Source organism: Pan troglodytes, chromosome 2 (genome assembly GCF_028858775.2).
Source record: "Pan troglodytes isolate AG18354 chromosome 2, NHGRI_mPanTro3-v2.0_pri, whole genome shotgun sequence".
Lineage (NCBI taxonomy): Eukaryota > Metazoa > Chordata > Mammalia > Primates > Hominidae > Pan > Pan troglodytes.
In genome coordinates this window covers 46,654,404-46,680,793 of record NC_086015.1, presented here as the reverse complement: position 1 = coordinate 46,680,793, position 26,390 = coordinate 46,654,404, and the positions used below count along the sequence as shown (strand labels likewise).

Below are 26,390 nucleotides of genomic sequence, written 5' to 3'. Positions count from 1 at the left end.
GGCTTGAGTTCATCACTCTAGCCACCCATCGCCAGCTGGCCTGAGACCAGAGAGCCCCAAGGAGCTGGGGAGGGGGCAGACCCAGACTCCAGGCCTGAGTTCTAGCCAAACAGGCTGAGAAGTCCAGATGGACGGTGGGACCCCCACAGATCTCCTTGGGAGGGGATGATCCTGCGTCCCCTTTCCCCCAGCCCTGGAAAGTGAGTATGGTGCCCTAGTCTCCTCATTCTGACATCTGGGGGCACATTGTCTTTTTGTTTTGTTTTAAATAAAAAGATGTAAAAGCTAGTAAAACAGGAACCCCTATCCATACTGGAACTGCTGAGGTGCCATTATTGCTTCTGGCCTTGTGGTCTGGCCGGAAAGCAGCCCCCACCAACAATGGCCCAAGTGAAGAGAGTGCTTAGCACCAGGGACACAGGCTCCTATCCCCAGTGGGGCAGGGGCCTCCCAGGAGAGGGGTTGGTTGTGCCCACCTAGAGCTCCCGTGACTGTCTTGACCAGCTGTCAAGCTGTCTGGTCAGCTGTCTGGACCCCTCACCTGATCCCAGAGGGGAAGTGTACAAGAACAGGAAACCCATGTCCCAGGACAGGGTTTCATTGCCAGCTCCCCACCAGTGTCTCTGACCTCTGCTTGTCAGTATGGCCTGACAGGTCTCAGCCTGGCCACGGCCACTCAGGCCTACTCAGGCTGTAGTGGGGCCAGCAGGTGATGACACCACCAGTGCCTGTGGGAGATCCTGGTGCCAGTGATGGGGGTTGGAAACCCATGGAGGTCCCTGCCTACAGCCCACTGGGAGAGATCAACTTTTTTTGGGAAAATGTGAGCCAGCTCCAAAGAGCTGCCAGGCACTGGGACTAGAGATTAAAAATAGCAACAGGGAGGGGGGGACCCTGAGGACATCACGGAAGCCCAAAGATCAAGGAGTGCAAGGAAGAAAAAGAGCTACAGTAAAGCAGGAGCCTGGAGTCCCCAGCCTTGGGGTGGGGGTCCTGACCAGAAGCCTTCTTCCTCGGGGAGGGGCGAACCTTCTCTCCCCCAGGACAGCAGGAGCGCCTGAGCGTACGTCTACAGCTCCAACATCAATTGGGCAAGGAAGCTGCTGGCACTGTACCCTCCAAGCCCAGAGAACAACCAGGGTGGTGTGGCTTGGATTATAAATCCTCAGATCACTCGGGCACCTTGGGCCTGCCCAAATCTGTACAGAATAAAGTGCTTCGTTTATTGATGATTAAAATGTCCCCAGCTCCCTGCCCCAGTGCCATGGGCCTCATAAGGTCAGAGGGGTTCAGTCCCCCTAACCATTCCCCTGGGGCCCAAGCCTCTTCCCACTCCAGCCATGCTGGGAAGGCAATAGTGTCGGGGAGTGGTGGGGGTTTAAGGTGCAAAGAGTATAACAAACAAAACTGTATAAACACAATAGGAAAGAGCTTAACTAGGAAACATGTAGCTTATGGAACCTTCCTCCCCATATTAAAGGCAGGAATAAAGACATTAAATGACAACAAAAAAGGGTTTCCTATTAGTGCTAGCCTCATGGGGGCAAGCAATTGGGTCTAGGCTGCGCCTCCCCAGTCCCCCCAATCCCCCGAGGGGCCTGAACATGCAGGCTCCTTTACCGGCAGTGCTATGGGCGCCCCACCCACCGGTGCCTAGGCCCAGGAGGGACGAGGATGCTGGAGCCAGCCAGGGACAGGTTGTGGCAGGACCTAGAGGGAGGATAAGGCCTAGAGCGGGCCTTTGGGGGAGCAGAGATGGACACAGCCACACTTGTTCCTTCTGGTGTGGGATATATGGCCAGAGTAGCTGGTGAGGAACTGGGGTGCTCTGTGAGCAGCCGCCCTGCCCCTGCCCCAGCCCCACTAATAGCACCTTGAAACCCTACCAGCACTGCCCAAGCCTCATCCTAGGACTCTGCCCCCAAAGCTGGTGCTGCCAGTCAGCCTGTCTGCCCACAGAGGGTCTGGCTCACAGCGCTGTGAGGCACAGCAGCTTCTGGGGACATCTCCAGGACTCAGGACCCTTGGTGCCACCTGGTGCAGGTCAGGGATCCCTGGGCCTGCTGGCAGCAGAGTGGGTGGGGAAGGCAAGTCCCTGGGGTCCAGCCCCTGCCTGCCCCACTCCACACAGTGAAGCACTGGTCTGCAGTCTCTGCACCTCGCCATCCTCCACCCCCCACGCTCACCCAGGTCCAGTCTCAGGCCCTGCCTCAGTGCTTGCGGCTCTCAGACTGGGTCTACACCTCCTCAGGGGTTGTGGGGGTGGCACGCCAACTTCTCCCCAAACCCTCCAAGATGAGGAAGCAAATTAGGGGCATAGATGACATGGGGATAGGCTGCTGAGGCTGACCCAGGCTCCAACTGGCCAACCCCTCTGGCACAGGCCTTGGCAGAGGGACTGGCCACACCTGCTGCCCAGGCCCCTTTCTTTCTGCTGCAGACCCCCAGCACCCCCCTCACCTGGAGGGGAGTGCTGTAAATAGTTTCTTTTTCCTTCACTTCCAAAAAAAAAAAAAAGTAAAGGCTTCAAGGAGTCACAGAAAGGGGGGGCACTTGGGAGTGAGATGCCCTCCACCAGCTCTGGGGCCTGCCAGCCTGCATACCCCTCCTCGTCGGGGCCTCAGGCAGGGTACATCCAGCCACTTCTGGAGGTGGAGCAGGGCCCAGGCCCGCACTGCTGTGCTCCCTGGGAAGGCAGTGGGTCCCTCCTGGAGTGGGCCCTGACTCCAGGCCCCAGCGGGTGCACGGGTGCAGCTTGGCAGCTAGTTGTTGGCGTTCATCCTCCCGCCGGGGCTGGCAGTGGTGGGGAAGAGCGGAGGCGGGGGCGGCAGGTGGGGCGGGGGCGGCAGGGTCTGGGGCAGCCCCGGGAGCAGGGGCAGTGCGTGCGCCTGGGGCTGGGTTGGGGGCAGGCCCGGGGCAGCGGGGACGCCGTCGCTGGCCAGGGTGTGGCTGACGCGGAAGCACTTCTCCTTGTGGGCCTTGAGCATGTTGGAGAAGCGGAAGCGCTGGCCACACACGTCGCACGGGTACGGCTTCTCGCCCGTGTGCGTGCGCCGGTGCCGCTTCATGTTGGGCCGGCTGGTGAAGCTCTTGCCACAGATCTCGCAGATGTACGGCTTCTCTCCTGGGGGTTGGGGGTGGGCAGCAGGGCGTCAGTGAGGGGTCGCCACACCCCAGTCTGGGGCCAGCCTCCGTCTCCCATGGAGCCATAGTGGGGCCCAGCCCTGGCGCTCTCAGATCCTCCCCGACCCTGGGGCATTTTGTGCCAGCCTCACCCAACCCTGGGAGGCAGGAAGCATGGGTAAACGGAGGCCCAGACTTGAGAAGGGGTGTGGCCAAGATTATTCCAGGTGTCCTGAGCGGGGCTGAGAAGGGGTCCCAGGCCCGGCACCGAGCTCCGTCCCCAGGGGCAGCCGCACCTGTGTGGGTCTTCATGTGCTCATCGAAGTACTGCTTCATGTTGAAGTCCTTGCCGCACCATTGGCACATGAACTGCTTGTGGCCAATGTGGATGCTCATGTGTGACCGCAGCTGGTACTTGTACTGGAAGCGCTCATTGCAGTTCTGGGGGTGGGGTTTGGGGGTGAGGCCCAGGCACAGAGCAGAAGAGCAGCCTTTGTGGAGGAACAGCTCCCCTGTGGCCACAGGGCCAAGGAGGGACACACTCAGGGGCTCCTGGGCAAGGAGATGGGGACATGAGGGCAAGCCGAGGTGCATCTGGGTGGGCAGTACATGGGCACAAGAGGAGAGGCCACAAGCACCCAAGGCTTAGGTGGGGAATGGGGGTCGGAAGTGGGAAAAAGCCAGAGAGTAGAGGGAGCCCCATGCTTAAGGCACGAGGTCCCTCATCCTTCCTCCTGATCAGACGCCCAGCCCCTGCCCCCACCTCCCCACCTGCAGCTCTGTTGTCTCATCTGAGCTCCAGGCCTGGGATGCTCCTGAATCCGCCTCCCCAGAAAGCCTGCTCCTGGGGCTGTAGCCCACACACACTTCCCACCCTGAGTGTGTGGGGCTGGGTTGGGGAAGGAAGGGCAGGATGGGAGTGGGCCAGAGAAGAGTAGGGGCTGGGTGGGAGTGGGAGGCAGGGGCTGCAGACCTCAGAGGGCAGGGCTCTCTCTTTCTGGACACTACATTCCACCCCCTAGCCCTTTGTTTTTCAGCAGCTGTGCTCCCTGATTCCTGCCCCTCCCAGGTGGCCCCTCGGGCAGGCCAGGCAGGAGATGGAAGCTCACCTCACATCTGAACGGCTTCTCCCCTGAGTGCTGCAGTGAGTGCACCTTGAGGGACATGCTGCGCTTGAAGGACTTTCCGCAGGTCTCGCAGGTGAAGGGCATGTCCTTGGTGTGGGCTACGAGGTGGGCACCAGGGCCATCATGTTTTACGGGCCTGCCCAAGCACCCCGACGTTGGGCCCAGACCCTGCCTCCTAGGGCAGCCCTGTGCCACCACCCTTCTCTGGGGCTGGCCTTATACTCTGTCCCAGGACCTGTGCTGATTCCCAGGAGAGGCCCCCTGCCTCCATGGCTGGGTCTCCTATCTGCTCTGAAGGTCTGCCTCAGACATGCTGGGGCTCTGTGGTTCTTTAGCCTCTGGTCAAGGGAAGTGGCCAAGGCTGCCTTGCCCCCAAAGCTTCAGGGAAGGATGGAAGGTCCCTGGGTGGACCTGGCTTCAGCTCAAATCCTGGCCCGACCACTGGCTTCCCACTCAGTCTCTCTGGGCCTCCGCTTCCTCTCCTATAAAAAGGGACTCATAGTGGTCCTGAGCTTCAGGGGTGGTGGGCTTTATAGGGGACATATGCAGAAAGGCCCTGGCCTCAGGCCCTAGCCAGCAGTCTGGAGGAAGTTAGCTGCACTCCTCCCAGCACCCACGGATAGGTGAGGACTAACAAACTCTTCAAGGATCTGGTAGGTGGCCACTGGAGACAGAAGGCTCACCTTCAAGCTCACAGACACCAGTCCTGGTTTACCCAGCATGCTCCTGGCTGAGACCTAGGCCGCAGGGTCCCAGCTTCCAGTCAGTTCATGCTGGAGGGCCCCCAGCACTGTCTCATGGAGAAAGGGATTAGGACCTGGCCAGGGGCTCACTGTCTGCCTTGGCTACCCCTCCCCCTCAAGGCCCAGACTTGGAGCGGGCAAGGAAGGCAGGGCTGTAGGGACATGAGACTCTGCCAGGCCCACATACAGCGGGTGGGCAGCCTTGCCTGGGGTAGTGGAGTGGCCAAAACACACAATTGGGGGACCTCCTTACTGTGTCCAGGCATGAACCCTGAGGGGAGGCTGCATTCAGAGAGGCCTGAAGCCCTATGAGGACCAGAAGGTAAGAAAGAATCAGAGGCACAGCTGTCATCAAACTGACACAGGGCCTGTACCAGCCCATACAGCACTTTGTATAATTAGGAAAAGGTATTCTTTTCCCTGGGTGGACACGAGCCCATGCCAGGATGCACAGCCTGGTTAGCAGTGTGCCAGCTTGATTCCGGTTCCCACCTGCCATCTTGTCCAGGCACCCTTGTGCAATGTGCAGCCTGCCCAACTGTACATGCCAGCCCTGGCCCCAGAGCCTGTCCAGGCTACACCTGCCACTGGAACCAACCTCCCCAGGCCTCCTAGCTGACAGGGGCCTCCTCACCCCTTCACATTGCCCTTGGATGTGAAGTCTTTCCCATCCACCAGCCAGAAGCTGGTCCATCTCTATCCTCCGGCTCCATCCCCCAGTGGCCCAGACTTACCAACCATGTGCTTACGCACGTGGGCCATGGTGTAGAACTTCTTCTCACAGATCTCGCATGAGAACTTCTTCTCTGCGTAGCCGTGCACAATCTTGTTATGCTCATGGAGGGACCAAAGCTTCTTGAAAGCTTTGCCACATGTCACACACTGCAGAATAAGAGGACTTGAGGCCCTGGGTCCTGAGTCCCCAGGGTCTTGGACTTGGGCAAGCTACTGCCCCCGTCTGGCCTCAGTTTTCCCACTTGAAATATGCTGGAGAGCCCTTGATGCCAACAGCCAGCCAGCTCTGATGTTTCTAAGGTTGGGGATGAAAACTCCTTAAACACCCCCAAACACACAGCCTGGTGTCCTCCTTCATCCTTGAGTTAACTAGGGTCAGGGGTCACCTCTTCCAGGAAATTCCCCACTCTGGGCTCATTTCAACAAGGGCTTCCAAAGGCATCACCCTTTGTCTGTCTATAGAGGTAAGGCAGACAACTAGCTGAAGGGCGCCCTCTGGTATGGAGGCTACACGCAGAGATAACAGGTCCCACAGAGTGAGCCATTATCACTGCTGCCTCCTGCTGGGACCTGTGCCATGACACCATGAATATCGCCAAGAGGATGAGTCCCAGAGGCATTAGCTGAGGAGGACAGCAGGAGGCTCAAGGTCCCATCAGGCACAGAGAGTGGTGGGGGATCTTGGGGACCATGTCCCCCCACTTGTTCTCCTGGACCCTTGTCCTGCCCATCTATGCAGGACACCCCACAGGGATGGAGGCTAGGCCAAGGCTTGGGCAGAAATTGGTCAGGGTACTCAGGTTGGATGGGGCAGAAGCTTCTTTTTCCTTCAGGAGGGAGACTCAGGTGCGCAGCAGTTAGAGCATCAAAGGGCAGCCCAGCAGGCGGGCAAGTGGGCACAGGTACACAAGGGTGGGGCAGGATACCAGGTGACCCCCGGGTAACACTTTCTCCACAGGGCACTGCAATTAGCAATTAGCGCAGGCAATTAGCACCCACCTACCTGCTACCTTTCCCCCTTCTCCTGGGCCAGAAGAGGTGAAAACCACCCGTGGGAGCCTGGCTGGCCCTGTGCCACCCCACCCTGAGAAGTGAGGCTGGCACAAACAGACTCAGGCTGGCTCAAGGCCCAGCAGCCAGCTCAGCTCCCCTGCTTACCCCAGCAGCCTCTGCTCTTCCCAAATTTCTCACCCAATCCCTTTTTCCCAGGCCCATGAGAGCTGGCATCCCCAAAGAGCTGAAAGTGGGGGCTGCCTCCTGCTGGGCTGCCCCCTCCTCCATACAGCACTTTTGTGGGAAGTGGAGGATGGCATCCCTCTGGGCAAACCCCTCCTCCCATTGTGTGCTCACTTGCTGCAGTGCACAACCTGTGAAACTATACACAGTGGCCCTGCTGGCCTTCCTACAGCCCCAGTGTTTGTTAAAACCCCGTCTGACTCATCCCACCCAGAGTGGCCTGTCTTCTGGCCTTGTCTGCTCAGACAACTCTCCACTCTCATCCTCCCAAGTCCATGTGTACCCTTTGTCCCTCTGGCCAAGGGTACTGTTTGTTCCAATCCTCTGCACATCTCTTCATGCGCCCAACTCTATCCACCTCTCCCAGGAAGCTCGGCTTGATGTTACCCCTGAGCGCTAACCACCCTGAGAACTGGGCCTGGGCCAGCCTGTCTGGGGGCTAAGTCTGGTCTCCGCAGACCACCTAGGTAATGCAGTCAGCAAGACGCTGGGTGCCCAGAGCCCAGTTATGGCCTAGCCCCACCTGGACAGCCTCTGCCCTGCCCCCAGCCACGTGAGGCCCACCTGGATGTTGCGCTCGCAGTCTGTCTGCCTGTGCAGCAGCAGCTCGCTCTCCAGCAGGAAGCGCTTGCCGCACTGGTCGCAGATCTGCATGCGGCTGTGGGTCACATTCATGTGTTTCTCCAGGTACCAGCGGTTGTTGAAAACTCGTGGGCACTTCTGGCATGGATGGTGCTGCTTCTCCTCCAGCTTCACCTTGGCCCCCAGCCCATCAGTGGCTGGCGGCCCTCGGGCCGATGCAGAGGCCACTCCAGGGGGTGGCTTTGGCCTCTTCCCACCCCGCCGCCCAGCTTCTTCAGGTTCAGGGGTACCCCGGCGCCGGGTGTTCTCCCGGGACCGTGTGGCCATGTGACTGTGGGGAGGGGGGTCTGCCCGGCTGCTTCGGCTTCCCCGTGGCCCCTGCTTGCCCCCAGCCTCCCCCTCCTCCCCCTCCTCCTCCTCCTCAGAGCTCTCTTGATCCTGCTCACTAGGCCCTTCCTCCTCTTCCTCCTCCTCTTCCTCTTCCTGCTCACTGTGCCCGTCCTCCTCCTCTTCTTCCTCTTCTCCCTGACTGCCACCCTCTTCCTCCTCCTCCTCCTCCTCCCGTCCACTGCCACCACCTTCCTCTTCCTCCTCTTCCTCCTCCTCCTCGTCCTCCTCCTCCTCCTCGTCCGAGTGTCTCTGCAGCCCGTCCTCCTGGCCCAGAACCACGGTGGCCGGGCTTGGCCCGGCACCTGGCTTCCCCTCTGGCCCCGTGGACACGTGCAGTGTCTGGTTGTTGAGGTTCACCTCCACGATGATCTGGGACTGCTCCCTGCGGCTGTAGGTGCCAGAACCCCCAAGCTCTTCCTCCAACTCTTCTCCACCCTCCAGCTTGCACAAGCTGGCTGGGGGCCCACCGGCCTCCTCGACACCACCCTCCTTCTCCTCCTTAAAGAAGGGCTGGGCTGGCCCAATGGTGGCAGGCACTGTGCCACCAGCAGTCCCTGCCCCGTCCTCAACACGCACCGAGTAAGGGTCAGGGCCCTCACGGGCATAGATCTTGGGCAGGCCTGGGGTGTCGGCCTCCTGCTTGATGTCACAGTAGTAGGGCGGCGCAGCTGGAGTGCAGCTGGCAGCCGGCTGGGCCAGGGCCACAGTGCCCGGACCTGGTGGGCCTAGAGAGCGGGCGTCCAGCAGCTCTTGGCAGGACGCAGCGATGTCAGCCATCTGCAGCAATGAGGCGGCGCTGAGCACCTCGTGGACGTTGGCCGCGTTGACCAGCAGCTTGGACGTATAGATGAAGTTGAGGATCTGCTGCAGGCCACCAGGTGCCAGTGCCTCCAGGGACAGCTCCACACGCTGCAGCTGCTTGTTCTGGGTGAAGAGTGAGTGGAAGAACTGGCTGTAGGCGGCTAGCACACCCTTGTGTGCCGGAAAGACGCTGCGCTGGGGCACCAGCACCAAGTCCACGTCGCAGAGGTCAGGCTGGAAGAGGCGCTGCTCGTTCAGGCGGCCCATCAAGCAGGCAAAGTGCAGCGCCACGTCCTCCACCAGCGAGAACTCAGCCGCCGGGGAGTCAGTTGTCTTCTCAACCAGCAACTGCGGGGACAGAGGGCACAGGAGTGGGTCAAGGCCAGTGGGCCCCTGCCCGCCCTTCCCCCAGCACCACTCCCAGCATTGCCAGCCATCCAGGAGGCAGCCCATCACTTGTGGCTCCACTTTACAGCAACAGAGCCGAAACTAGCAAGGAAGGGATTCAAGCCTGAGTGAGCTGCCTCAGAGCTCAGGCTCCACTCATGACCCTCTGAGGCTGAAGATCAGGTCCTGTCACTTTTCTGGGCCTCTGGGTCATCTCCTGGGAAATGGGAAAAGTCATCCCAGGAAGGGAAAGGGAAGGAAAGGGGATGAAAGAGAGACCACAGTGACCAACCATCCAGGTTTGCCAGGGACCTGGGCATTTTCTGGGGTGCAGGGCTTTCAGTGCTAGAACCAGGACCATCGCAGGCACACTGGGACCAGGTGGTCACCCCAGGAGGGCCACAGGCATTCCTTCAGCATTTCCTCAGCCCCGTGGATTCTCTCCACATATTCACTCACACATACCAATAAAAGCAAGCTTGCCCAGCCCCAAACACCTCAAGAACAGAAGCCGGGCTCACTGCTCACTGCCCGGTCTCTGGCTACAGAATCCAAGGGGTAGCACCTGAGGGAACCCCTCATTGCAACAGCCATGTGGCTGCTGCAGAAGTTGAAACCTGTGAAGAAATCCAGGCTCAGGGCCTATACCTTCTCCCCACTCTGGTCCTGCTGCACTGCCTGGTGAGGTCCCCTCATCACAGCCAGGGCTTGGGCCAGGCTGCCCCCAACCCCTGCCTGCAGCCTCAGGCCTAGCCCCCAGCAGCTCTCTCTCACTCAGGGGCTCTGCAGGGGTGGAAGGACACAGCTGTGGAACCTGCCTACCATGCTTGCAGGCAGGAGGCCCCCAAGGCCTGCCCCAGACCCTTTTCCCTGTAGACCCCCAGACCCCAGGTCAGGTACGGTCCATGTCCACAGGCTCTGGGAAAGCCCTGCCTTAGAGGCCACACCATCTGGGGCTTCCAGAGCCCTAGGGGAGGCCCTCAATGTCTGATGGGTCAGACTATCAGGCCTGTGGGCCACATCCAGCACCTGTGAATTGCCTGGAATAGAGGCCAACTCAGTCACCCCCAGCTCTACCACAGCAGCCTCCCCAAAAGGTGGGCAGCACAGACAGGCAGCCTGCCCAGTCCCTGCATGAGGACTATCGCACGTGATGTGCAGATGTTGTTAATATCCACCAACCACCAGCCCAGCTGGACCAGCACCACTGGTTCCAGGTTCTGGCTCTCCTCAGGGCCTGCCCAACCAGGTCTGAGCCTCCTGCATTCGGGAGGTACCTTGCCACAATATTTTGATGGCCACAAAACCATCAGCTCCATAGCTGTCAGTGCCTCCCTGGGGACCCTGGGATGAATCCTGGCCCCATTCATCCACAGCCTACCGCCCCCCTTCCCCATGCCAGGCCTTCCATCGCCAGGACAGCAGTGGGTAGGCTGGGATTGGGCAGGGGTGGTGGTGGTTGAGCTCCACTTCTCAGTCACCTGAATGAGAAACCTACCGTGGGCCTCAGGAGGAGCCTCCCTGAGCCACCAGGGGCCACCTGTCTCCAGGCCTGCCCTGGACCCTGCCCCCTACACCCAGCGGCCAGGGCAGCAGCCATCCTGTGTTCCCTCACATCCCAGTCTGGCCAGGCCCCTGGCCAAGGCTACCATCTACCCCTTACCCCAGCCAAGAAGCCATCCATCTGCCCCTCTGTCCCAGGCTGTCCAGGCCTGGCCAATCTAACTGGGACGTGGCACCAAGCCCCTCCCATCTCCCTCCTCTGACTCATTCTGATTCATCTTCTGGGACCAACCCCTACTACACAGATGGAGAAACCGAGGCTCAGAATGAGAGGGTTCCACAGTCCAGAGCCCCTGGACTCCCAGCTCTGCTAAGACCACCCCTTCCTTGCTAGACCCCACATGGCTGGATTTCTGAGCCTTTAATGACTTAAAAAGCGAGAACATCCCGCCACCTGGAGACCAGCCGTGCTTCCCCACACTCACCATTATCCCCTCTACCTGCTCCCTCCTCCCTAGAGCCACTGCACCTGCAGGTCAGCGAAGGATCAGGGTACAACTTGGGTTGCAACAGGGGCTCCTTAGGGCCTCCAGGGGCCAAAGAGTGGCAGGAGAAGTGGCTTGTATAAGGGCTTGCTGAAGCCAGGCCTGTTGGGGGAAGTCCACCCCAGGCAACAGAGCCCCAGATCTCTCTGCTCTCCCTTTATGGAATGCCCTCCACTGCCCACCTGTGCCCACCTGCCACAGGGAAAGGGCAACCTTCCCATGTGCATTTTGGCCTCTAGGTCAAATGAGGCCTGACTTTGGCCCTCTGGCCTCTCAGCAGGAAAGGAGGGGAGTGCTTTCTCAAACACTCCATTGCTAAGGTAGTACTCTCAGCCAAGGCAGCACCATCCTTGGCCCTTGGGGGGCCCTAAACCTCACGACCTGATTGGACTCTCTTGACTGGGCACAGAGATGCTGCCCAAGTCCACAACTGGCAGCCCCTCAGCAGGGTTCAGCCACCCCCATGTCTGGCCCCTCCCACACAATGCCCACCAGCTGTGCTGGCCTCCACAGCCAGATGTGCTGGTTCCCGGAAGCAATGCGTGCCCCTCCCCATCCGGCTGTGCCAGCTGCAGTCCAGGTCACTCCAGCCTAGCTAAGATGCAGGACCAGGGAGGTGGTCAGGTACTCTGGTTGCCAGGGGGTTTCATGCCCTCAAACCCTTGCCCCAAGTCAGGCTGGGGATTGGCCAGGTGCCAGACATCTCTCCAGGCTGCTCACCCAAGTCAGAGCCTTCTACACCTGAGGGGTACCTTGCCTCACTGATGAGAAGCCTCATCTCTCTACCCTGCCTCAGCGCCTCCCTGGAAGGCCCCATGATGAAACCTGGGGAGTCCATCTGCGCCCCGCTCCCATGTCAATTCTTTCTATGCTGGGCAGCAGTGGGTGGGCCCAGACTGAGCAAGGGGGCACAGGCTCATGACCTCTAGGCTCCTCCTTTTGGTGAGGGAGTGTCCATGCCAGCCTCCTCTGTGCACTTACCTCCCCTCTTTCCCTTGGAAATAGACCCAGAGAGGGCGGGGGATCTGCCCAAGGTCACACAGGAGTTGGTACGGGAGCTCTGGGTGTCCTCCCACACCCCCTTGGCCCGGGTCATCCCGAATCCCCAGGCAGGGCGGCTCCAGCGCCCACGTGGCCCAAGGCCCAGGCGGGAATCTGACTCCCTCTTCCCCCCATTACCCAGCCCGAGGGCGGCGCCGTCCGGGCGCAGGGGAGCGCCCCCCTTCGCCGGTGCCTAGCAAGACCTCAGCCTCGCGCGCCGGCGCCCCCACCACAGGAATTTAACCCCCTCCCCACCGAGAGCAGCGCCACAGCGCCGCATTCCCGGCCCGCGGGACCCAGCAGATGGAGCCGGGAGACCGGGGGAGGGGGGAAGATCCCTCCAGCCCCTCCACCCGAGCCCGCGGGCCGTGTGCCTGGGAGGTCAGAGCTGGCAGGTGGGCGGATAAGCGGGGGGACAGGCAGGGCCCTGCGTACCATGGTGCCGTGGCGCTGGGGGCTCACAGGGCCCCGCGGGATCGCGCTGCCCCCGGCGGCCAGGCCAGGGCCGCTCCATGAAGCGCCGCGCTGGGGGCCGCCCCCGCGCAGGGCCCCGCGACCATGGCCCCCGGGGGCGCGGCCGGGCAGGCGGAGGCGCAGGGCCGCGGCGAGTCCAGCGCCGAGCAGCTGCGGCCCCAGAGCCTCGGGCGCGGCGGGCGGGGGGCGCGGGGCGCCGATTGGAGCCCGCGCGTCAGCTGGGGCCGCCGTCTGGACGCTTAAAGGGCCAGGCCGCCTGCGTGCCGGCGGGGGGCGCGGACACGCGTGGTGTGCGCGGTCCCCGTGCAGCCCGCCCTGCCGCAGGCTGCCCTCCACCCCCAGCCCCAGCCCCAGCCCCCAGCCCGTCCCTACTGCTCATATCCGAGCAGATAGACCCCGGCCCCACCCTCCCGTGCTGAGCCTCCTTTCTGCCGGGAAGTTCGTCCGGGAGTCAAACATCGCTGCCCTCCGGTTGCGCCACGGAGGGGGAGCCAGGATAGGAAGCTGCCGTGAAATCAGGAAGCTGAGCGCGCCGGGCCCCGGATCCGATCAGAAAAGGCTTCCACCCGCTCCCCTGAGGGATCCCACGCTGAGGGACTGAACCCCGCACCCCAGCCGCGCTCACCACCCCCACCCTCTCGCCTGGGCTGCTCTGACCTGGGGGTGAGTCTGGGGTCCCCAACTGGTCCAGTCCCCCATCCCTATCCCAGGGCGGCGCAGGGCTCACTTTGCTCTGTGCCTCCAGGACTTGGCTCCAGTGGACCCATACCTACCTGGCGGCCTCATGCTGCATAGGGCCACCCAGGGCAGGAGATTTAAATCCCAGGACTACAACTGCAGCGATCAAATCATCTAAGGTGACTGGCCCAGGGCCAGGAGACAGAGGGACCAGAGGAGTAGGGACCAGAGGCCCAGGCCCCACTGTGCCCCTCTAGCCGTGTGACCTGACCACTGCTGAGTGGCCCCCTTGCTCAGCCTCTGCTGGGGAGATGCAGCCAGGCTTGCGGAATGCTGCTCTGGCATGGACACCCGTGGGGGCAGGGGGCTGGCTCTGTTGGTAGGAGGCTGTAAAGGAAGGCCGCCAGGCTGAGCAGGCAGCAGGGTGGGGACCACGGGGCACTAGACCTGGCAAGGTCTGGATGGTGACTGGGCCACCGTTGTAGAGGAGAGGCCTCTGTGGACATCCCCTACTCCTACCCCAAGCTCACTACTGCCCATCCTGGGTCACTCTCATGTTGCCCCCATCCTGATATTCCACACCCCTCCCCACATATGTGCGCTTGTGTTTACATACAAGTCCATGTCCAGCTGCAGCAGTATCTCCTGGGTATGTTGTCCTACTCACGAGTGGGCAGGAACTCTGGCGCTGGCTCAGGGTGACTTGGTTCTAGGTGCCAGAGGAGAAATGGAGGAGATACCAGGGTATTAGGCAGGTGCCGTGAAACAGCCTGATGGTCTGTCCTGTAAGATTGCAAGGGCCTCCTCCCCCACCCCCACTCTCTGCCAGAATACAGAGGGCCTCAGGATAAGGCTATCCCAGAGCTAGGGAGAAAATGTCTCAGGGGCCAAACCTGGGGCATCTGGAAGCCCCTGGCAGCTGCTGCAGACATCCTGTACCTGCATGGGTGCACAGACACCTGGCCCAGCTCCCAGAGGCCCCAGGTTAAGGCCAGGCCAGAGCAGCTTACAGGCTTCTGACCAGCTAGCCCCCTGAGGGCTGCCTTCTGTCTCTTCCTCCCAGCCCACTTCCTCATCTGACTCACAGTGGATCCTAGCACCGGCCCAGGAGGTAGTTAGGGAGGGGCTGTGTGCCCATTGTTTGGATAAGGACTCTGAGGCTCAGAGCGGGACAAATCACTTAGGCATCAGCATCAGGAGCCAGGGGAAGGGGAGGTGGGGAGAAAGGACCCCTCCACGGGCTGGAAGAAGCCTGGCAGAGAGAGCTGCATGGGACATTGCTAGGCCCACTGCCAAGCCAAAGCTTGACAGAGGGTGTGGCCAGCGTGACTGAGGTAGTGATGCTGGCCCTATGGGGCCTTGTTGGGGCCTTAGCTCCAGCAGTCAAGCTGCAGAAAGGGCTGGAGGTTGGGTGAGAAGGGAGGGGACAGGTGGTGGGGAGGCATTCAGTCTCCCTGAAGGCCTCGGCTGTTCCCCTCTTGCTTCTCTGGCCTGCAGCTCATCAGCTGGGGAGTCCCAGGGCAGAGCCTGAGCTCTGTGAGCAGCTGTGGGCACCTGGCAACACTGGACCTGGCAGGAAGGAATGGTTTGAAGAGCTGTCTGGTGGGCCCACAGGGCTGCTCAGAGCTGAGGCTTGAACTTGAACATTAACTAGAGCAATGAGGGAGTGAAAGGGCTTTCCAGACAGAAAGCCTGCAAAGGCCAGGAGGTGGAGACAATTTAGCATCTGCAGGGAACTAGAGGGGATTTGGTGTAGTGGAGTCAAGATTCCTATCGATCAGGAGTTGTCTGGTTGGTGGGAGTGAACAGGTGGAGCTAGGCAGAGGCAGAATTTCTCTCTTGGTCCTGATGAGGGGCATGCAGTAGGAGCTTCACTTCAGGGAGGTCAAGGCAGGCTTTCTGGAGGGAGGGACTGAGTTATTGGGGAGTTGACTCCTGGGCCAGAAATGCATGCCCAAGGGGTGAGTCAGGAGTCTGGAGATGCTCACCCAGCAAGGGCACAGCTTAGTGATCTTTCACATATTTGGGATTGGGTCCTGACAAGGTCAGCAAAGCTATGCCCCTGCCTCTAGAAGACAGCTCATGGGTTTTCTCTCAATTTCCCTAAGTATCTACCCTCAGTGCTGGAGTGTCCCCAGGCTTGGTTGGGGAAACCAGATTCAACCCCACTGAAGTTAGAAAGAACAGCCCAGGTTGTGGGTATGCCTATGTGTGTGGGAACAATGCAGGACTGAGTCAGCCCGGAGGGCATGGAGCTGTGTGTAGCTGAGCCTGGGGAAGAGGGAGAGCAGAGTGGGCAATGCCAGAAAAATACAGGCAATGCAACTCAACTCGCACAGCATGGGGCCAGTGGGGTGGCAGGGAAGTTCAAAGCTACCCACTAGGCGCTGATCCAAAGCCCAAAGTTCTAGTAGGGCGGGAAAACATGAATCCCCAGGGTGTGGGGTGGGTTAAGGGTGGAGTTTACACCTGAATTCTGCCTCCACTGAACCCAGCACTAATAGGCTACAGCTGCCCTGGTTTGGGGGCCTCATGCAAACCGGTAGGTTGCCTGGTTCCCTCACAGCATAAACATCATGGCTTTGGCATTTCACGTCTCTCTTGCAGCTTCCAGGATCCTCTCCTGCCCTGTTGGTTCTGGGGGCCTTGGGCCTCTCCCTAGTGATTGAACCTGGCTCCACACATGAACCCTCTGGGACTCCTTCACTTCTCCTAGAGGCACCACCTCAGGGGCCACCACCTCTGAACCACTGATGTATGCTTGGTTTTCTAAACGTTTAATACACCACAGTTCTAGGAGGAGGAATCCCTAGCATCCATTTTTTAGATGAGCTGAATTATAGAGGTCAAGCAAATTGTCCTCCTTCCAGTTACCCAACTGGGAAGTGGCAGAGTTGAACTTGAACCCAAGCAGCCTGGTTCTGGCCCAGAGTCCTTAATGATTGTACCATAGCATAGTTGCTCATAGAAGTCCCCCTGCTTCTTCAAAATAAAACCAAATTAGGCTGGAGGCATCGAGGTCAGTGGGGACTCTTCTCAGGCTTTCTCTGGGAACCTGGCCTGATGGGAGATTTTAGTTGCTAAAGGTCCTAGGTGACCAGAGGTTGGTGAAGTGCCAGCCTATACACCCAACACCCAACCCCTGTGGGCCAGGTCCACTGGGAGGCAGACTCGTCTGCAGGCTGGGAAGGGATGAGCAGCCCTGGTTGTCTCTCATGTCTGAGTGTGCCAGTCATATATACCCTCTTTCAGGGGTTTATGAGCCATAGGAGGCCCAGGATCAGGGCTTAAGATGCAGAATGCAGGTGTTTGTCCTGAGACCTCAGGTCACTCCATTTGTTGTTTCTCAGACAGGGTCTTGCTTTGTTGCCCAAGCTGGGCAGAGATGCAATCATGGCTCACTGTAGTCTCCACCTCCTAGGCTCAAGTGATCCTCCCACCTCAGCCCTCTGAGTAGCTGGGACTACAGGTGTGCATCAGCATGCCCAGCTGCTTTTTGTTCTGTTTTTGTCCTAATAGTCTTGCTATGTTGTCCAGACTGGTCTTGAACTCTTGGCCTCAAGCAATCCTCCTGCCTAGGCCTCCTAAAGCACTAGAAATATAGGTGGCCACTCCTTTTACCCTGATGTCCTCAAGGCTCTGGGCTGAAGAGACGCAACCTTCTCCAAGCTAGCCTGGGTTCTGCAGGCTGTGAAGCTCAGCTCAGTCTAGGGAGCTGGAGTTTGATGGGCTATAGTAAGTGGTGGGTCTGGGGTCTCCAAGAGGCAGCAGGCCTACCTGGGGCCTTCTGATTCACAGTGAGGAGTGGAGGCAGCAGCAAGGGAGCACTATCTCTACCTTGTACTGAAACTTTGAAAGAAAACAGACCACTAAAGCCTCCTAGCCCTGTGTGTATGTGGCCAGGGCAGGTTCTCCTTGCCTTGCACTTACCAGGCCCCGACAAGCTTCCCAGTCTGTCCTGAGATGAACAGGTGTTCTTTCAGGGTACCCAGCGTCCCCCCTGACACCTCTGGACTCCTGAGGGGCCTTTACTGCATCAAAGAACTTCTCCCTGCTGTCTTCCCAGCTCATTCTACCACAAGGCCCTCATGGGCCTGCAGGCTCTTGCCTCACTGTGGGTAACAGCAGACTTGATTCTCTGTTCCAAAAACCAGAGTTCTCTGGAAATCTGAACCCAGTCCCTTTCACCTTGTGAGGCATGGCTTCCACATCCTTTCACCTGACCACATTAGTTTGCAACACTCCTTCAAGGCTCAGCATTTGCCTTGAAAAAGTGAGTAGAGCTTCTTTTTTCAGTAGAGACAGGATTTCACCATGTTGGCCAGGCTGGTCTCAAACTCCTGACCTCAAGTGATCCACCTGCCTTGGCCTCCCAAAGTGCTGGGATTACAGGCGTGAGCCACTACGCCTGGCCACCTCCCGTCTCTTCTAAACAGTGATGCCCAGTTAGTGTCCATAATCTCTTGCAAGAGGGGCATTTTCCTTGAATTACCTTCCCGCCTATTTAATGCCCAGCTAATTCAGAAGAGTCAAGACCAAAGTCCTTGGCACATTTTCCCCCCAATACTGCCCAACTATCAAGTTTACCACTATCAGAACTTGATCCTGCATTTTCTTTACATTTTAAAGGAATGCATCCAGATTTGACAAATTTCAGGAGTTGCCCAACTAAGGAGTCCACTGTTAACTCAGTTTAAAAACTGAGTATCTGCAGTGAGAAGTTAACTACAATAAGTTATGTTGTATTCACTAAGAAAATAGACATTCCTTTCAGTTCTGAGGAGACAAAAGTTAATTGTACTTCCCCTGCAAATTCTTATGTGTATGCTAAAAATATCACCATGAATGTTTTCTCTGGGAGTGAGTGACATGTGCTGCACTGCCTAGTGCGCTGCCGTTAGGGAGGGAAATGTAGAGGCTGTAGGTAAATGGACTGTCTCTAGGTAGAAACTCACACATGGGATGTGACATATTCCTCCCTCAGCAAAGACATCTTTATGCAGGTCATTTTAACTGGATGACAACAAAGTGTAGAGGAAATCTGGATTTTCCAGGGGAGGAAGACCAAACATCATTAATGCTTACCTGTGTAGGTTAAAATCTCTGCCTGACATTCTCTCTAGCTCCACCTCCTACACCCACCACTAACACTCAGCTAGGAGAAGAAAAGGAGGTGCCAAAGGAGATGAGGTGTCTTCACTGGCTGGGTCAGCAGAAAGATAAAACATGAACAGACTCAGACTTAGACTAAGTATATATTTTAATTTCTACAAGGTCCCCTTTCAAGTTTTAGGGAAATTTAACTGAAGTGTATACAAATTAGACATTGCTAATATGTACAAAAGTATTTTATACAGTTTTTGAACGATACTAGCTATTTGCAATAAACAGGATGTTATAAAAACAGTCCAATAATGCATTTCCTATTAAGAAGCACAATACACAACATAATTCAATTTTATTAAAAAATAACTTCAAAATGTAGAACAATCCCCTTTAGGAAGAAAAGCTATTTCTGTAGTTCACTCTGTCAGTAAACACACAAGTTGAACGCTGCAGCAGAGGGCTGTCCTTTTCCATGGAGAAAAGAAATGAGGCTTCTAGGGCCTATCTTTTCTGGATAAAAATTCCACCTACAGCTGAGATGGGCAGTTATTGCCTGTGGTAGGCAGAATTTGAAAATGCCCCTCCCCCTTTCAATGAGCTAATCTCCAGAACCCGTGAATATGATGAGATGAGACAGTACTCCTGCAATTATGTTCTATCGCACAATCAACCTTAAAATATATCTGTGGGCTTGAGCTAATCATATGCCCCTAAAACAGGAGGACGGGAGAGAGATATGAAGCATGAGAAAGAGCAGGAAGGCTGGTTTGAAGCTGGAGGGGACCACATAAGAAGGAATGCAGGCAGCCTTGAGGTGAGAGAGGGGCCTCCAGCTGAGAGCCAGCAAAGAACTGAATTCCGCCAACAACCTGAATGAACTTAGAAGCAGATTCTTCCCCAGAGCCTCCATGAAGGAATGTTGTCCTGCCAACCCTTATTTCAGCCTTGTAAGACCCTGAGCAGAGAATCCAGCCACACTGTGCCAGACTCATGAGCTACAGAACTGCTATGGGTGTTGTTTTTTAAACTGCTAAATTTGGGGTAATTTGTCACACAGCAATAGAAAACTAATACACTGCCCAAGGGTAACTTTTCTTAACCTAATTACATTTGGCAGTTTCTGCTTGGGTTCTGAATGCATTTTTTTCCTGCTGACTAGTAGTAATATTCTCCTTTGCAGGCAACTTTTGGAAACCTTTAATATAAATCATACTGTTTTGTATTCAGTATCCAGTATTGTTTGTTTGGCCTAAGTCCTGTTTTCTAATGTACTTTCTGTCTATTGAGCTGGCAAACAACTGACCACCTTACCCTGTTTTCATACCTTCTTTGGGTGATAGTTTTAATACATTCAAGGGCACCCTCCCTCCACCAAGGGTTGTCAGCTCCCTCCAACTGAGGGCTCTTTTCCACTTCCCAAATACACCAGACAAGGCCTGTGGTAGGGTGGTGCTGAGCTCAGCATCAGGCAATCAATATGAATTTCTTCTGCATAACTGGATTAAACTGGCACTAAGGTGATTAAGTACACTTGGGGAACAAATTCAAAGTAAAGATTAAAAAAAAAAAACCACACACACACACACATACACACACACTAGTTTTTACAGGTCCAATTATTTTTGGAGGAACCACCCAAAGCCATGAAAATATATAATTTATGCTATACCCTCTATCCCTCTTCCCCTGTCTCTTGCACCTGGGTCAGGTCACGCAAGGCTTTGAGTCAGCTGCAGGTCACAGTGGAAATAGGAAAAACATGCTGGTTACAACAGTTCAGCTGCTGTTGTGGTAATATCCTGTACTTGAAAGACTTGAAAGGAAAGCCCTGCAAAATGTCTCCAGGATGGTGGCAGTTAGATTTTTGATGTTACTTTTGAAGTCCATTCTTCACTCTTCCAGAGGCACACACACACAGCAGACTTGAGTGGCCAATATCTCTTACTGCCAATCCTGCCTGCTCCAGGGGACCCCAACCCACATCTGTACTTGAGAGAAGCCCCCCAAATAGTCAAAGTGAAGACAGCTCAGAATAAACCATTTTTGGTGCCAGTGATTTTTTTTGAATTTCATTTTTCTCTTTTATGGTATTTTAATATATGATATATAAGAGTAATGCTTAAAGACGCACCAAAAATTACCAAGCACCAAAGCATGAAGTAGAATTGTTTTTATAACCTAAACTTCTGATTGGTATTGATTAAAAAGAACATAAAATAGTAAGTCCTCAGAGACAGTGCAGGTATTTATAGTTAAGGCTGATTGATTCTTCCTAACCTTGCCCACAAGCCTGAGGTAATACAGACTGTGTGGGATGTATGATGACCACTTTCCTAATCCTGTGAAGTATCAAAGAAGTTAGGAATGAATTAAGAACCCCAGAGCCACTGCCTTATACTCCTGGTTACCAACAGTATCAATTCTGGGTGGTTTGTTTTTAGAGCACATATGTACAAGACTCTATGTAATCAGTATATAAATATTTGGCCGCCTTTAACAGTTCTCCTTCACAGTTCTATGCTTGGCAGCATATATGCTAAAACTGGAAAAACAGGCAAAAAGAATCTGTATTCTAAGGGATACGTAAGATAGAGTGAAATAGACTTAAAATAATATTGCAAATTATACATAGATAAATTTCACGATTTCTTGATTCAAGAAAATGAAATTCATTTCCATAGTTGGCTACTGTAAAATGTGGCATAAAAATATTTTTAGGAGACATATCTGTATTTTAAATTCTTCTCCCCACATGTAAATGAACCAGTAACAATTAAGAAGTGTCTATATTTGAAATTCACCTCTGATATTGAAATAGAACAACAGACTGTCATTACATTTCTTAAGCTAAGTTGCCAGATATTTACAAATAAGATATAATTTGTATCCGGACGTTTTCAACTATATCTGCTGCTCTCACTGGGGCTCCGGTGATGAGAGTAACTTCGGTCACTTTCACTGTCAGAGCCATAAGATCTACAACTCCTGTAATAACAAAACAAAATATATAAAAACCTTGTAACTGTAAAATCTTTGAATTCCTCTTATAGCTTGTTTTTTATATGAGTGGCTTGAAAACATCAATAGTGTTTTCAAGCCACTCATATAACTGATGCACTATTGATGCAGCATAACACAGAGGTAGGGTACTGACTATGGCAACACCATGGACTTTTCTTTTTCTTTTTGAGATGGAGTTTCACTCTTTTTGCCCAGGTTGGAGTGCAACGGCATGCTCTCAACTCACTGCAACCTCCACCTCCCGGGTTCAAGTGATTCTCCTGCCTCAGCCTCCCTAGTAGCTGCAATTACAGGTGCCCGCCACCACGCCCAGCTAATTTTTTGTATTTAGTAGAGACGGGGTTTCACTATGTTGGCCAGGCTGGTCTTCAACTCCTGACCTCAGACGATCCACCTGCCTCAGCCTCCCAAAGTGCTGGGATTACAGGCGTGAGCCACCGTGCCCGACTCACACTATGGACTTTTCGAAGCTGTTTTAAATGACAAGTTGTAGTAATGTCAAGATTAAGATAAAATAAATAAACATCACATCTTAGGAAATTTGTGTGAAATTCATTCATGCAAATGCTGGGACCACAAAAACAAAAAACCAATGAGCAGAATAGTTTCCCCATATTACCCAAAATGAGTATCAATATTTGAATAGATTACCTGAGAAAAGTAATGGGGAAAAGGTGCACAAATAGTTTCATTCAAGGAATGGAAACCAAAATGGGGTCCAATGAGGGGTGGGGGTGGCCCTGGGCATGAACAGGACCACTGGGATATTGAGTCAAGAGGACCTGGTCATGGGTCCCATTCAGTTATTTTGAAAAACATTCACTGTGAGCCAGGCATTTTGCAAGATGCTGGGAACACATACATACACACACACACACACACACACACACACACACACACACACACACACACACAAAACCAAGTATAGTTCTCTGGGGTTCAGGGACAGAATAGAATAGTCAGCAAGACAAGTAATTTAGGAGCAAGGGGAGCCACAGTAGGAGCAAAGGCTGTCTTAGAGGCACATGGGAGGGACTGTATCCTAGGATTAGGCATCAGGGAGGGCTGCCCAGGGACAGTGGAGATCTGCAGGGTAGATGGGAACTGGCCATTTCAAGTGGCAAAAGGGGAGATGGTGAAGAGGACACGTGTGTCTCCAGGCAGAAGGAAAAGTCCCAACACTTTAAAGGAGGGAAGCCAGAAAGAGTGTGAGCTGGAGTTGGTGCTGAGGAGGCTGGACCTGATCATGAAAGCAGTAGGGAGTCCTTGAAGAGTTTCAAGCAAGGGAGTATCCAGATCAGACTGATATTTACAAGCATCATTGCAGTTGCAATGGACAGGGGAAGGCAAGACCAGAAGCCACCAGAAAAGGACAGTACAAAAGTTAACATAAAGACTTTTGCAGAAGCCAAAATATGTTAAACATAATACATATAATACATAAAAAATGTATTTTACTAAATAATTGACAACATATAAACCTCAATCCTGCTGCTGAAGCAAATGATATTATGTATTTTTTTATTTTAAAAAAATGAGAAACTGGCTACTGCTAGCAAGTAGTTCTATTTAAGCAAGTGGCCATGGTTTGGGTGGCCTTCTTTCTTTCCAAAAGAAAGGTCTGTCCAAGATATGTGAATATTTAGAAACCCATTTTAGATTCAAACATTAATAATAACCAACAAATATTACCTGGCAACTCTTAATATAAAAGCCACTTTTAGTGGCTGCTTGTGGGTTGTTCAGATTTAAAGGAAGAAGTATTTCTGTCCTTGGAAGATTATACCACTTTCTCTTCCACTAGCAGCCCATCACCCTCCCACATCAAGTGCCCATCGTGGCCTACAGTGCGATAAAGGACGATAAAGGAGAGAGACCCACCTGGACCGCCGATTATAACTTCTGCCTCGGTGGTAACTGTCACTTCTCTGGCTTCTACTTCGACTCCGACTCCTGCTATAGTAGCTATCGTAGGTGTAGGACCTGCTTTAACGGCAACAACAAACACTAAATTTTCCCACTCAGATACTTATATGTTCCTATTTCTTTTTAGGATCTCAGGAGTGTTCTAGCTTAGAACATGGGCACTAGGTGACAGCATGAGGATATATTTCCAAAACAAGTACTGGAAACATTTAACAATTGCCCCAAATGAGACTTACCATAATTAAAGAGAAAAATGTTAATTTCTTTTCTGCATTGAAAAATATCACAAAGTTAACGAGTTAGTTTGAACCTGGTGGATCTCTGTAGGCAATTATATTCAATAAATACCTGCCATTACAATTTGATATTGTCATTTTTGACACTGGAGTACAATGGGCCAACAGATAAAACTTGTCGAACAGACCTCATTTAGAAAAGGTATGGTTTCAGGAGACAAATATATGCATTTAGTTACTCAATAAAATACCACTTTGAACAAACAGTTTACAAAACAAGATCTTTCAGTTCTGCCCCACTGGTGGTTTCCCAATCCCTGTTCATACCTGGATCGACTGTGGGGATCATATGAGCTGCTCCTGGATCTGCTCCTGCTGGACGTCCTAATATTAATCACATGAAGGACCATCATCTTACAGATCAGGGCAGGACAGGCTATACCAAATATCTAGACATTTATTTGCCCATCAAGGTGAAAATACAGTGAAATCCCACAGCTACATTTGTTTTGTTTTCATATCAAAAGTATATTGGATTTTTTAAAAAGCCTATTGGATTTCATAAGATCAAGTTTTATGCAGTTCTTCTCTGAGATGCATATAAAGTCACTAGGGAGGCTCTAAACTGGGTGGAGTTAGGGGAAAGGTCTGTACAGGTAGGACCTTTGTAAGTGAAGTGAAGTGACAGCAGTAGAAAATACCTCAGATGCCAAAGAGGGAAAGAAGCTAGGAGAACTAGAAATCTGGGGCCACCCTTCCCACCATATATATACTTCTTCCTCTTGGTCCCCTCTCTACAATCTTCCTATCCCAATCTCTAACCCATGTCAAGAGGTGAATGCAGGTGTAAAACTTAGGTTAAGGAAGATGCATGTGGGGGAGGTGGAGGTAGGGGTCAAGGCTTCTTAAATATTTCTACTGCTCCACTTGCCTCACTCTGATAAGATCCCAACAGAGGAATAGTCAAGAATTCCACAGCTCTTACATAGAAAAAACTACATGAGAAAATAGGCCAGTAGTATATTCAGTAATGACATGATTCTTCTCAACAACTACCCCCTCTGCCTATGTAGCCTTAAAAAGCGGACATGATGGAGACCACATCACAGGGCGAGATCACAAGCTCACCTGTGACTTTTGTAACTCCGGTAGGAACTGCTCCGGCTTCTGGTTCGGCCTCTGCTGTACCATCCTCTGCTCCGACTTCTAGAGTAGCTTCTTGATCTACAATTAAAGCAATTGAAAAAATATATAATTATGTTGACTCATCATGGTATTAAAATTAATTACTGGTAGGGCAGGAAGGGGAAAACACAACAAGAAGAAAGGCCTCTCACAAACTCCTCACAGTGGATATGACAGTGTCAGCTAATGAGGAAATCTCAAAACAATCATGGTTAAAATCAAACAGAAGAAAATACAGAAAAACAAGAAAAGATTGGCACAAGTATGTTCATAGAAGCCTGATTTATAACACCAATAACACTGAGAAGAAAATAAACCAAATCTCCACTAATGGTAGAATGGGTTAAAAAAAATTAAGGTAGAGATATATAATGAAATATTCTGAAGAAAATGAACTATAGCTACATGTTTCAGCAAGGATATATCTCTAGAACACAATGTTGAATGAAGAAGGCAAATGTAGAACATCTATATATATAAAAGTATTTAACTTATAAAAAGTGCAAACATGACATTGTATAAAGATAGAAACACTTGGGGTAAAGCTATAAAGAAAGACAACAAAATTATAACCAAAGTTTAGAATAATGGTTAACTTTGGGACATAGGTGTGCACCTAGGGGTGGCACTGGTACATCAAAGCTCTATTTTTTTTTCTTTTTTTTTTAGGAGTCTTGCTCTGTCGCCCAGGCTGGAGTGCAGTGGCGCGATCTTGGCTCACTGCAACCTCTGCTTCCCAGGTTCAAGCAATTCTCCTGCCTCAGCCTCCTGAGTAGCTGGGATTACAGACGCGCACTACCACGCCCGGCTAATTTTTGTATTTTTAGTAGAGACAGGGTTTCACCATGTTGGTTAGGCTGGTGTTGAACTCCTGACCTTGTGATCTGCCCACCTTGGCCTCCAAAAGTACTGGGATTACAGGCGTGAGCCACCACACCCGGCCCAAAGATCTATTTTTTAAGCTAGATGGCAGGTACATGAGTATGTATTATATAGCTTTTTATAATTTTATCATTTTTTATGTCTAATACTTAATAAAACAAGCAAAAATGTAAGCAGTACAATTCTGCCCCTCTGCATTCACTTGGCTCCCCACCCTTCTCCCCTACTTTAGGCCTGTCGTTCAGGAACAGAACAATACCTCTGTGTACAGGTGACATTATGTAATATCACCATAGGTTTTATTCAGTATGCACTATGTTTTGGAAGACATGACCTGCTTCCAGTATATCTGCAAGAAAATGAATACGTTATGTTCTAATAAGATTGTAGTCATTTATTCAACCAAAAATAATAAAGCCAGACCCTGTGAGGTGACTGAACGATGAGTAACACACAGTTCCTGACTTCAAGGAGTTCACAGCCTAATGGGGGTGTCAGGCCCAGGCAGGTAACCAAAACAGGGAGGCAGGGCAGCACCCAGGCTTATCCATCTCAGTCTACTACCTGTTAGCTGCATAGCCTAGAACAAGCCCCTTAGCCTTTCTACGCCTTGCTGTCTTCATTACAAACTGAAATACCACCCACTCCAAGGCAGAGGTGGGAAGGTAA

General features: G+C 53.5%; 2 protein-coding genes and 1 long non-coding RNA gene across 17 annotated transcripts in view; 1 reads left to right on the top strand and 2 right to left on the bottom strand.

Annotated features, from left to right (window-relative positions):
- Nucleotides 1–1,202: 1,202 nt before the first annotated feature.
- Nucleotides 1,203–13,647, bottom strand: ZBTB47 (zinc finger and BTB domain containing 47). 3 transcript variants are annotated; one of them, XM_063805633.1, is made up of 6 exons: nucleotides 13,461–13,647; nucleotides 7,529–9,085; nucleotides 5,728–5,875; nucleotides 4,233–4,348; nucleotides 3,420–3,564; nucleotides 1,203–3,124 (listed from the first exon to the last, which is right to left on the bottom strand). In XM_063805633.1, exons 2-6 carry the CDS (start codon nucleotides 9,002–9,004, stop codon nucleotides 2,763–2,765), a joined length of 2,247 nt encoding a protein of 748 aa, XP_063661703.1. In that variant the 5' UTR covers nucleotides 9,005–9,085; nucleotides 13,461–13,647; the 3' UTR covers nucleotides 1,203–2,762. The 3 variants fall into 3 exon arrangements, with proteins under 3 accessions (XP_063661703.1, XP_016796301.1, XP_054536556.1); XM_016940812.4 differs by lacking the exon at nucleotides 13,461–13,647 and adding an exon at nucleotides 12,649–12,839; XM_054680581.2 differs by lacking the exon at nucleotides 13,461–13,647 and adding an exon at nucleotides 12,649–12,805 and having other exon boundaries at nucleotides 3,420–3,675.
- LOC107970615 (uncharacterized) lies at nucleotides 12,956–25,903 on the top strand. The gene is made up of 2 exons (XR_008546954.2): nucleotides 12,956–13,350; nucleotides 25,509–25,903. It is a non-coding gene; the product is annotated as an uncharacterized LOC107970615 (long non-coding RNA).
- Nucleotides 18,608–26,390, bottom strand: part of NKTR (natural killer cell triggering receptor) — a 50,035-nt gene continuing 42,252 nt past the window's right edge. For 9 of the 13 annotated variants that reach the window (XM_009445282.5, XM_009445280.5, XM_063805632.1 and 6 more), the window contains 4 exons: nucleotides 24,783–24,878; nucleotides 23,982–24,038; nucleotides 23,374–23,478; nucleotides 18,608–21,456 (listed from right to left, as the gene is read on the bottom strand). In XM_009445282.5, coding sequence (XP_009443557.3) covers nucleotides 21,369–21,456; nucleotides 23,374–23,478; nucleotides 23,982–24,038; nucleotides 24,783–24,878 — 346 coding nt within the window. In that variant the 3' untranslated portion in view covers nucleotides 18,608–21,368. The remainder of the gene's footprint in view (nucleotides 21,457–23,373; nucleotides 23,479–23,981; nucleotides 24,039–24,782; nucleotides 24,879–26,390) is intronic. The other 4 variants (XM_003309735.6, XM_054680579.2, XM_063805629.1 and 1 more) reach the window with 2 other exon arrangements.

Coding starts and splice junctions, on each gene's coding strand:
- ZBTB47 (XM_054680581.2), bottom strand. Junction 4,349..5,727: donor CGTGCGTAAGCACATGGTTG/GTAAGTCTGGGC, acceptor CCCACCTCGTAG/CCCACACCAAGGACATGCCC. Junction 3,125..3,419: donor GCACATGAAGACCCACACAG/GTGCGGCTGCCC, acceptor CCCAACCCCCAG/GAGAGAAGCCGTACATCTGC.